Source organism: Paroedura picta, unplaced genomic scaffold (genome assembly GCF_049243985.1).
Source record: "Paroedura picta isolate Pp20150507F unplaced genomic scaffold, Ppicta_v3.0 Ppicta_v3_sca21, whole genome shotgun sequence".
NCBI lineage: Eukaryota > Metazoa > Chordata > Lepidosauria > Squamata > Gekkonidae > Paroedura > Paroedura picta.
Window position 1 is genome coordinate 2,265,078 of NW_027518618.1, and position 11,832 is coordinate 2,276,909.

Sequence of the window (11,832 nt, forward strand, 5' to 3'; positions counted from 1 at the left end):
TCCCAAGCCAAAGGGCCTCCTCCTCAGCTGGATTCAGCTTCAGTCCATTCCACTGGAGCCAGTCCTCTCCAGCTTCCAGGAGAGAGTGGGGGTGTGTGTGGGGGTGTCAGCGGATGGCCATCCATCAGCATAGAATCATAGAATTATAGACTAATAGAGTTGGAAGGGACCTTATGGGTCATCAAGTCCAACCCCCTGCGCTATGCAGGACACTCACAATCCTATTGCTCATCTACTGTCACCTGCCACCCCTTTGCCTTCACAGAATCAGCCTCTCTGTCAGATGGCTCTCCAGCCTCTGTTTAAAAAATCTCCAAAGCATATACAGCTGGGTGTGAGCGTATTGATGAGCCCAGAGCTCCGGATTAGCTGGGCAAGAGGCACACATGGATGTTAAACAAGGTCAGGGAGAAAACTGCTCCCTGCAGAACTCTCCCACTCATCCACACATCATTCTGCCTCTGCGGATGAAGGCCCATGATCGTCTTCGTTTGCCCTGGTGATGCTGTTGAGACCACGCAGCAATTCGAAACGTCGTTTTAAGGAAAAGGCCAAATTGATGAGAAGGTCAGAAAAATGCCTCAAATGCCCGACTGTAAAGTGACTCTTCTGCAGGAAGATTCGGAAGAGGTCAGGGTCCCCATCAAGTTCCAGCAGTTTCCGGATGCTATACTTCATCCTGTCCAGTTCCCAAGCGTGGGCCTCGTAAACATGCAGTAACCCTCTGCTGTTCCTCTCTGACGTTTCCCCCTGTGAGCATCCTTGTGCATTTCCTGCGCTGCCCCGCAAGGCCTGCCTCTGGCTTCCTTCCAGTCTTCTTCTCTGGTGGTCGTCCTCAACACATTGGAGAATCCAGCTCAGACGGCAAGGCCAACAATTGGCAAGGACTACCCAGTCGATCAGCTGTTCGATGATCTGTTTCTCACCTTCCCCAGTGGTTTTGTGCTCTCCTTTGGGCCGAAATCCCATTTTGATCATGGTCCATGTAGTCAGCACCGTGTTCACGACCCTCTTCATCTGGACAGAATTCCCTGGGAAGTAGGCATCAAAATCCCCATTGCGTAGGTAGTCACCGATTTCCTCAACTTCCGTTCTTGTTAATGCCCTACCCGTGTTCTTCTTGGCGCTTTCTGCATGATAAAAGTTACTGAGATTGATAGCGGAACCCTCTTTCGGCTGGTTTTTCAGAATCCGCTCGAGTAACCGTGACTTGGCCGTTGGACTCATCTGCGGCAGAGAGAAGGGCAAGGAAACAATTCGGTCCAAATACAGGTAGCCGTTGCTGCAGGTATTACTTGACCACTGAATGCATTCCACAAGGATACTGGGGTCGGCAGCCAGGATGGAGATGAAGGGAGCGTTTGGGTCACAAAGAAGAATGTTGATGGCATCAAGAACCGCCACCACCTTGTCCGGTGCGCATAAATCCAAGCTGGTGATCTTTAAGACCACCCGGACCTCCCTGTCCTCTTTGAGCGCCATGAAGCGGAGGAAGTTGACGGTGGTTTTGACCTCCTCCTTGACAGAGTGCATGAAGCCCAGTTGCGCGCTGAGATCCTTTCTGTCCATATCTGTCTGGAGCTTCTTTTTCATTGTGAAATGGAAATTCTTGGCTACCAAAATAAAAGGAAGACCAGATACGGCAGCTGACACTACTAGGGTCATGTACCCCATACTCTTCCATAACTCATTCTCCATAAGTTCCTTCAGCACCACCGTACACAGAGTTAAACCAACACAAATGCCCGAGAAACCCCAAAGAAAGAGGTGAGTCCATCTTTTAGGGACCCATTTCTTTCCCTGTGTCACGGACCCCTCAACGGATTCCCCGCCAAAGGCCCTAACAACGCTGAAGAGGATTTTATGCTTCTCTTCGATTTCGTCCAGCAGAGTCGTCACCAGACCGGCCCAGGTATGGTCACTTCCGACGTACTCCCAGGCATCGAAACTTATGAAGAGGTATCGGGGCCTTTGGGATGACGTTGAATTGAAGGCAGGGAGATAGAAAATGACGTGCCAGATGAGGGAAAGCAGAGAAGTCCCGTTTCTTCTGCCACCTTCCTCGTCCGTCTCCTGTTCAGTTCTGCTGGTCAGGGCCTCTGCAACAGAAAAATCAGAGTCAAACATAACACGTCTGAGAAGGTACCTTATGGCCCATCGAGATACAGCTATTGTGGCAAAGGCAAAATGCGGAAATCCTTGTTGAGGGACTTGGTTGTCAAAACACTGTTCAAACGTTTTAATAAAACCTTTTATTAGTTTCCTGATGCTGGTCAGTGACCGTCAATAAATAAATGAAAAGAAGGACTCATCAAGATGACCTGTCAAGGCACGCAGGTTGGGGTGACAGGAGCACGATATGTGATGGGCGTCGGCTATAAAATGGGACGGGACGTTATGACCCAAGCAGAAGGCCTGCCCCTCATTTACTGCATGGCTAGGTGGATTCTCCACCCTCCTTTATTACAGGCAGAAGCATTGACAGGATTTCCCACCTGCAGCCAATCTGGCTGGATTTTTCATTGCCACAGACTGATATCGCCTGCCTGCCTGCCTGCCTGCCTGCCTGTCTATTTTGCAATTTATATACGACTACTCACAACAAGTCACCTCATGGTAGTTCACAAAATATCGATAAAATACAATGAAATCCCCATAAAACCCCAGCAACTTCAACAACAATGACAACAGATGGAGGATCACTTCAATAATCTGTCCCCAAATACTTCCAGTTAAGTCGCTTTGGTTAAGTGACTTCTCAGCGGTTTCTCAGTGGAACAGGCTTCCTCGGGAGGTGGTGGGTTGTCCGTCTTTGGAGAGTTTTAGATAGAGGCTGGAGAGCCATCTGGTGGAGAGGCTATTTCTGTGAAGGTTCAAGGGGGTGGCAGGTGACAGTGGATGAGCGATAGGTTTGTGGGTAGGGTTGGGTGCTTCGGTGTCCAAAGCAGCTAATGGTGGTGGTGGGGAGGCGCAGGCGCTGGCCACGGTGGCCTAGATGACCCAGGGGTTGGACTAGATGACCCAGGAGGTACCAACTTAGAATCGGAGTCCTTGCATTGATTCAGATCATCACAAATTGCCATAAGTGAACCATTTGGACCAAGATCCAGACTGCTGAGCGTAGCGACAGCAGGCCAGGGCCTACGGAAAGATTGTCACAGTCAACATACACAAACACCATCTTAATTTATTTATTTAGATTTAGATAATGGCAGTGGAAAGTTCTGTCGAGCCCCATCCAATGTATGGCAAGTCTGTGGGCTTCTCAAGGCAAGAGATGAACCAAGGTGGTTTGTCCTGCCTGCTTCTGTGTATGGACCGTGGACTTCTTTGGTGGTCTCCCATTAAGGTTGCTATCTGCAGGTGGGGGGATACCTGGAGATTTTGGTGGGCAGGGTTTGGGGGGGACGAGGGACTTCAGTGCCAGAGAGTCCACCTTCCAAAGGGGCCATCAGGGGAACTGATCTCTGGAGGCTAGTCGTAATAATGGGAGGTCTCCAGACGCCACCTGGAGGTTGGCAACCCACTCTCCCATCCAAGCACTCACCAGGGCTGGCTCTGCTTAGCTTCTGGGATCTGATGAGATCAGGCTAGCTAGCCTGGGCCATCCAGTTCAGGACAAAAAGTGGTTTCCTGTTGCTTTCCACAAGAGGTACTTTTCCTTTCCTTTCTGCTTAGAGACCCTGGACTTCTTTGAGGGCCTCCCATCCAAGGACTAAGCAGGGTGTATTTGATCAGGTTACTGTGGGTCATCAAAGTCAGGGCAAATAACCTTATTAGATATAGCCTAGTGTAGTTAATTTATGGAAGACCTTAAATAATCTCAATTAAATGATATGGCCTTCAAAGGTATCTAGAGGCGTTTTACCTTTACTGCCAGGATAATAGGTTATTGATTAACTGTACTAAAGGCAACATTTTAGTGTTTTCAGAAAGCTGGCACCCCTTGGAACGCAGCCATGGAACTGAGCAAGTCCTTTAAATCCTTTAAAATTGAATTATGTTCACCCATAATCTTTGTTGGGCAACACACAGAAATAAGGCATTCAATTTGGCCAGTGGCTTGGCTGCCCAAATTACACCGTTCTATTTTTCTCAGAGGTAATCAATGTATTCCTGTAGCTATCAAGATCTTTAAGGCCAAAACCTTCTCAAATGTTGTTTGGTATCCCTGTTTGGATTAAGGCCCTCAACAATTATATTGAGGGCATCCAAACTTCTTTCCTTTGCCAGATCCTGGGAGCCCCTAAATGTGTTTCTTATTTTTTCCATCAGTTCTGAATTGGGTCAAAACCAGGTGGGAACCAAAGCCTGACTCTTATCGTTGGAATCGTGGCCAAAAACACATTTCGGACCTAATCCCAACCAATATGTCATCCTTATTGATCTACTTGGCCCTCAGTAATTGAGTCCCAACCCAAACAAATTGGGATATGCCTGGATGCCTTATTACATCTTGACGAACCTTTTATTTCTCGCTCTATCAAACAGAGACTGTCAGGCCTTGAGCATCCCAAATTTCAGCCCGCAGTTGGTTTTGCTTCTAGAACTGGACTGCAAAAAAAATGGCCAATGACTTCCGTACATCAGATGCTTCCTCTCAAAGTCAGGCCTTTTTGCTAGATCGTACCAATCCCTTCTAAAGTTCTACTGGGAAGGTACCGCCACACCCCTTCGCACGAGAGGCCTAGTCCCTGTGGCTTGCCTGATACGATACAGCACCTAATCTTAGAATGCCTTCTTCACAAGTATCTCGCTGGAAATTCCTCTCAACCATTCTGCAGAACAAGAATAACGTAAACCAGTGGTTCTCCACCTTCCTAATGCCACGACCCTTTAATGCAGTTCCTCATGTTGTGGTGACCCCCAACCATAGAACTATGCAAGGGTTCGTTCACAGAAATTAGACCAAAACTGATCAATGGCTTGAAGATCCATTGTTCATGATTGTATATAAATTGGTTTTCTTCCGGGGTTTCTCAGTTCAGTTCTGCCTCTTGTCCCACCATGTTGATCTCGCTCTTTTCCACTGCTCCATACAGACAAACGTTCTATCTTGAGCTACACCACAAGGCTGTTGTGTAGATGGCCCCCCTCTGGCCAAGCTACTTGCCCTGCCGCAACCCCTGTGAAAGGGTCATTCAACCCCCAAAGGGGCCCCAACCCCCAGGCTGAGAACCACTGATGTAAACAAAGGTATCATGTGTTTATCTGTTTATCTGTTATTTTATACTGCTTGAGGCTGTGATTTTGTATTCGGTTTCCAATATACATTGTCTGTACATGCTTGACATGCCATTAAAGGTTTTGATTGATTGAATCAAATGAAATTGGAATCTAGCCCGCCCGCTGCTAACTGGATGGCAGGCCTCAGGTACATTTTATTCACATCTCTCTGTAAGTCAAGGGGTGGAGGGCTTTTCTGAGCTGAGCGCTTTAAACTTTTGAATGGGAGTCTCCGGCTGCAACTTGCTTCTTGCAGGGTTAAACCTCTGAGATCAGTTTCTTGCAAGAATCAACCAGATTGTCTTGCATGACCCAGAATACCAGGATCACACCTACGCTGCTGAAAACTCGTGGGAAATAGAATAAAGAAATTCCCCCGGCACTGCTGGCCAGTTATCGCGACAAGCCACTGTGCTTACCTTCGATTTTGCCTAGGAGACCTCTCTTGTTTCGCCCCCATGGGGCATAAAATCCCACCATCACGGGGAGGGCGATGTGATGCAGAGTTTCCGCCAAGGCTTCACAATAAATGTCTTCATTGGTGTTTTGGTCTTTCGTAGCCCAGAAGAAAAGATAAAGGAGAACAGGAAGAGGAGAAGAAAGGCAGGATTGAACTTAAGGGGCTCAACAAGCAGGAAGGTAAAACTGGAGAAGGCAGTAGAAGACCCACAATTGTTTCTCCCAAGAACATTTTTTTATTGCTGAATAGCAACCTGGTAGGGACCTGACTGGGCTTCCTGGTGGGACCGTTTTCTCAACCGTAAATGCCCTGCTGGAGAACATCAGAAGAGCCCAGCTGGATCAGACCAGTGATGGTCCAGCATCCTGTTTCACATTGGCCAACCAGCTCCGCTGGAGACTCAGCAACAGGGCACAGAGACCAAGAGGCCTTCCCCTGATAAGAACGTCTCTTTTTAAGAGAAAGTTACTCCCTTGCTAGATCAGGGGGATGCTCTGGACCAGGGGTAGTCAAACTGCGGCCCTCCAGATGTCCATGGACTACAATTCCCAGGAGCCCCTGCCAACATTCGCTGGCAGGGGCTCCTGGGAATTGTAGTCCATGGACATCTGGAGGGCCGCAGTTTGACTACCCCTGCTCTGGACATCGTTTGCCTTGAATTCAGTAAGGCTTTTGTAAGGTTCCTCATGAAATTCTTATTGACAAGTTGCTAAAATGCGGTATGGATCCTATTACTGTTAGGTGGATCGAGAACTGGTTGACGGATCGCACCCTAAGGGTGCTTGCAAATGGTTCGTCGTCTTCTCGGAGAGGAGTGACAAGTGGAGTGCCCCAGGGATTCTGTCCTGGGCCCTGTATTGTTCAACATATTTATAAATGATTTGGATGAAGGAATACAGGGGGTGATTATTAAATTTGCAGATGACACTAAACTGGGAGTAGCAAACACACCAGAAAACAGAATCTTGATAGGCTAGAAAACAGCTGAAATGAATAAAATGAATCTCAATAGTGCTAAAAGTAATTTTTTTCATTTAGGTAGGAAAAAGACTGGCAGGGGCTCATGGGAATTGTAGTCCATGGACATCTGGAGAGCCACAGTTTGGCTACCGCTGTGTTCTAGAGGCTGCATGCGGGCAGTTTGATTCACACCAGCACAGGGCCAGCCAAATAGGGGATGCTTGATTGGGGAGTTATTTTACAGACCTGCCTCCTTGTCTTCCCCCACCGTTGTCACCTGGAGTACAGAGTAGTTTGCCTTCCTCATTCTGGCGGCATAAAAATAGGCCAGGTTCTCCAGCTGCTGGGCTCTGCCAAAAATATATATAAATGAGCAACTCAATTCAATAGAGCAGGGGTAGTCAACCTGTGGTCCTCCAGATGTCCATGGACTACAATTCCCATGACCCCCTGCCAGCGAATGCTGGCAGGGGCTCATGGGAATTGTAGTCCATGGACATCTGGAGGACCACAGGTTGACTACCCCTGCCATAGAGGGCTGCTCCAAAGAAAGCGATGGGGGCAGCTGGACCAGGACTTTCCTGCAGCCGACTGGACACATTCTTCTCTGGCCCCCCGGAATAGCAATAGGGGTAGGGGACAGATGTTCTCCCAGGGGGGTTGGAGTCGCTCAAGGGACTCCCTAGACAGGTCACTAGACTGCCAAGGACACATGCCAAAGAGGAAATTCACAGGTTATGATGGAGGAACTCTCATCCCATGGGGGCAAACTAGACAAAGTTTGAGTTGAAGGGTTACCTTTCAGAGTAGGAAAGTTAAATTCTGGGTTGAAGCTTTCATCTGCAGGCACACCAAGTCATAGAACAAAGGGATAGGACAAAGTTTGAATCTAGTGGTATCCTTAAAACCAACAAAGCTTTATTCTGGGGAGAAGCTTTTGTGGGCATTGAAACAGAAGTCTAAAAGATTGGTCCCAGAGTGAGGAGCCCTGCGGGGGGCGTAAGGAGACAAGCACTCCCTCAGCTAGGCAGGGCCCAAGCCGCAAATGTCCTTAAAGGTTAAAGCCAAAACCTTGAACCTGATCTGGGACAGAACTGGCAACCAATGCAGCTGCCTCAGCACCAACTAGATATGGGCCTCCAAGATGTGTGTTTTGCACCAACTTCCAGGTCAAGGACAAGGGGACACCAGCATAGAACAAGTTACAGAAGTCCAGTCTGAAGGTGACCTTGGCCTGGATCACTGTGGCCAGACAGCCCAGGGGCAGGTAGGGCACTAGTAGCCACTCTTGGTGAAGGTGGGAAAATGCTATGCGTGCAATTTCTGTGACCTGGGCCTCCATCCAAAGGGAGGCATCCAAAATCACCCCCAAATGCCTCGCCATGGGTGAGATGTTAAGCCGAGCCCCATCAGAGGTGGGGAGACGTGGTTCCTGTCTTTCGTTACAGTCTTTAGTCCCAGTTGTCAAGGTTGGGGGGTTGTCTACACAACTATCTTGCAATCACTGCTTTCCCCTCTGATCTGATTTAGGTGCATTCCGTCCCCTTGGTCTTCCTGTCATTTAAACAGGTACAGGATGGTCAAAAATTCTCCAGCAACAGGTAAAGGTTTGCCCTGCTGAATTCCAAACAGGCACACAGCTGGTAAAGACACAGGAGAGTCGCTCAGAAAAATGGACCCTGCACAGTTCTTCAAATAGATTGATGACTGTGCTCTACCATGCAACCCTTGCCCTTGAAGTATAGAATTTGCATTGATCTGCAACACTTTCTGTGATATTCCTCGCGGCATCATTTAGAACATTAGGGAAGGGGCTATGGCTCAGGGGTAGAGCGTCCGCTTTGCATGCTGAAGGCCCCAGGTTCAAACCCCAGCGCTTGCAGTTAAAAGGACAAGGTGGCTGGTAATGAGAAAAAACCACTGCCTGTGGGTGGCCACAGTGAATGCTGGCAGGGGCTCATGGGAATTGTAGTCCATGGACATCTGGGGGTACAGCAGTTTGACTACCCCTGGAGTAGATGCTACTGACCATGGTGGACCAAGAGTCTGATTATACACGAGGCAGATTCATGAGCTTGACCAGGCAAGGGGGCCACTGCTGGCAGACTCTAGTTACTCTCATGTAGTTCTTAGGAGGTTAATCCCCCTGGGATGGACTTATATTTAGATAGACTCTCACCTTGTTCCCCAATCTAGACCATCCTGGATTCATAAATTCTCTAAAGAGGAAAGAGACGTTCTATCTAGCCGTCTCTCTGTCTGTCTATCATCATCATCATCATCATCATCAATCTATCATCAGACTATAATGTTTAGATATTTGTTTTACTTACACAGTGGACTTTGGCAGGACTCCTCTGCGTCTCTCATAGGGATGACCGACAGGAATTAGAGGCGAAGAGGAATAACTTTGGATATCAACTTCTGCTCACAACGGCGGGACACACAGAGGCTTCTGGGGCGTGGCCAGGTATCGCCTGGCCCTCTCAGCTAATCACCACCTACCCAGGATCTTACCAAGTGTCATTTTCTTTGGTTTACTCGTTTTCAAGAGAGCCAGTTCTCCGTGGCCGTGAGCAAAGGTCACTGCAGAGCCAACTAGGCAGCTCTGCTGAGAAGCTCTGTATGAATTTCCACGCAGCGTTGTTAAATCCTCATCCAAAAGCACACCATAAAATTCTCGTTTATCTTTATAGCAATCTACCTTGTGGATTTCATGGTTTGACTGCTGCAATTTTGCCGCCTCCAAAGGAAGCCGGTTTACTTTTTTCAGATATTTCCGCGTTCCTCCGTGTGTGTGTGTGAAGCGCCATCCAGTTCCTTCCCATTTGGGCAACCCTATGAACGAACGCCTTCAAAACATCTTCTTATGAACAGCCTTGCTCAGGTCTTGCAAACGGAGGGCCGTCGCTTGACAGCAAATGTTCAGGAGTGTGTTGTTTTATTGTTGATATATGAGACACACTATTCCCCCATCCAGAAAGAAGAAGCTGTTTGCTACAATGTGATGCAGCCTGAGTCGGAAGATAATCTTGTGCTCCAAAAGCCGTGTCGGGGAAGGCACCCCTTAAGATGGTGCTGTTAGTTGCTGGTACCCTAAGTCTTCCACCGTGCAATTTTCCATGGCCTGAGACGGGCACATCGCCGCATAGGATTGTACAGTGCTAGCCTTCATCACTGAGTGCTATAGGAGGGGTAGTCAAACTGCAGCCCTCCAGATGTCCATGGACTACAATTCCCAGGAGCCCCTGCCAGCATTCGCTGGCAGGGGCTCATGGGAATTGTAGTCCATGGACATCTGGAGGGCCGCAGTTTGACTACCCCTGCAATTATTTTGTCCCCCTAAGCTTGGGTAAGTTTTGGAGTTTTGGTGAAAGGTGCTGAGTTCTTAACGTATCCTTTCAGCTCTTTAGGTTTTGTTGATTTTTTAGACTCTGTATCCTGATCTTAGTTTACTGATCAGGGTTCCTGGCGCCCACCAATGTTTTAAGAAAGTGGGTTTTGACGGAATCCCGTTCATATGCTCTCATTCCTTTGCCATGTAATGCTGTTTATGTGTTTCCCTGTTCTTGCCATGATGACCTGTTTCCTTTGAATGGGAAGAAAGAGATGGGTCCATCTTTTAGGGACCCATTTCTTTCCCTGTGTCACGGACCCCTCAACGGATTCCCCGCCAAAGGCCCTGACGACGCTGAAGAGGATTTTGTGCTTCTCTTCGATTTCGTCCAGCAGAGTCGTCACCAGACCGGCCCAGGTAGGGTCACTTCCGACGTACTCCCAGGCATCGAAGCTTATGAAGAGGTATCGGGGCCTTTGGGATGACGTTGAATTGAAGGCAGGGAGATAGAAAATGACGTGCCAGGTGAGGGAAAGCAGAGAAGTCCCGTTTCTTCTGCCACCTTCCTCGTCCTTCTCCTGTTCAGTTCTGCTGGTCAGGGCCTCTGCAACAGAAAAATTCAGAGTCAAACATAACACGTCTGAGAAGGTACCTTACGACCCATCGAGATACAGCTATTTCTTATGCAGTGGCGAAGGCAAAATGCGCAAATCCTTGTTGAGGGACTTGGTTGTCAAAACACTGTTCAAACGTTTTCATGAAACGTTTGATTGATTTCCTGATGTTGGTCAGAAAGACCCATCAAGATGACCTGTCAAGGCGCATAGATTCGGATGACAGGAGCACGATATGTGATGGGCGTCGGCTATAAAAAGGGACGGGACGTTATGACTCAAGCAGAAGGCCTACCCCTCGTTTACTGCATGACAAGGTAGATTCTCCACCCTCCTTTATTACAGTCAGAAGCATTGACAGGATTAAATGCTTAATGCTTTCCTGCATTGTGCAGAGGGTTGGACTAGATGACCCTGGAGGTCCCTTCCAACTCTGTGATTCTATGATTTCCCACCTGCAGCCGATCTGGCCGGATTTTTCATTGCCACAGACTGACGTCACCCGCCTTTGGTTAAGTGACTTGGCTCCTGAGGCTGTGTTTCCATTTGTTCTGGGTTTGGTCTATTGGAAAGGCCACTCCTTCCTTACCAAGCCCAGTTTTCCGCGCTCTTTGGCTCGTGGAAAGCTCCGACCTGGCGTGACTGGAAGCGGCTGGCATGGGGGCCCCTCCCTCTCAAAAGTCCTCTCACTCCCCAGTCTTTTACTGGATGGAGTGGGGGCTGGGGAAAGGTACGCAGGTAGAGGAGGTGTCCGAAGATCCCTGGAAAGAGCTGTGTCCCTTTCCTGGCCCTCCCCCACTTCCGTGACAGGGCTGCCTCCCCCCCCCCCTCCATTAAAAGGCTGGTGATGAGAGGACTTTGTCCAGCATCTACATCCTCGGCCCCCACCCCCTCTTCTTTCTGCCTTCTGCAACTGCGGGGAGCATTTTATTTAGGAAACAGTGGAATTGCATTATCATTATTATTGTGTAATGGCTGTTTTTTTTAAAGCTCGTGCCTGGAATAACTCTTTGTTAAAGGGGCCATCGGACTCGGTTTTGTTGTGCCACTTCAAATCAACACAGCGACCCACTGGAATGAAGCAAAAAACGTTTTTCTTGGGAACAATCAAATCCCATAGAGGAGAAGGGCTGCTGCATTGCAAGCTGCCAGGAGAGGGTGCAGAAGAGATGCTGATGAAAGATCCCTTTGCACTCAGATATGGATTGATCTTAATAGTCTGCTTTATTTAAGAA

The 11,832-nt window shown here is 48.5% G+C and overlaps 1 protein-coding gene across 1 annotated transcript; it reads right to left on the reverse strand.

The window, feature by feature from the left end:
• Window positions 1-450: 450 nt before the first annotated feature.
• Window positions 451-11,256, reverse strand: LOC143828340 (NTPase KAP family P-loop domain-containing protein 1-like). The gene is made up of 5 exons (XM_077318705.1): window positions 11,187-11,256; window positions 10,302-10,587; window positions 7,170-7,345; window positions 5,646-5,777; window positions 451-2,099 (listed from the first exon to the last, which is right to left on the reverse strand). The coding sequence occupies exons 1-5, from the start codon at window positions 11,254-11,256 to the stop codon at window positions 451-453; spliced, it is 2,313 nt and encodes a 770-aa protein (XP_077174820.1).
• Window positions 11,257-11,832: the final 576 nt, after the last annotated feature.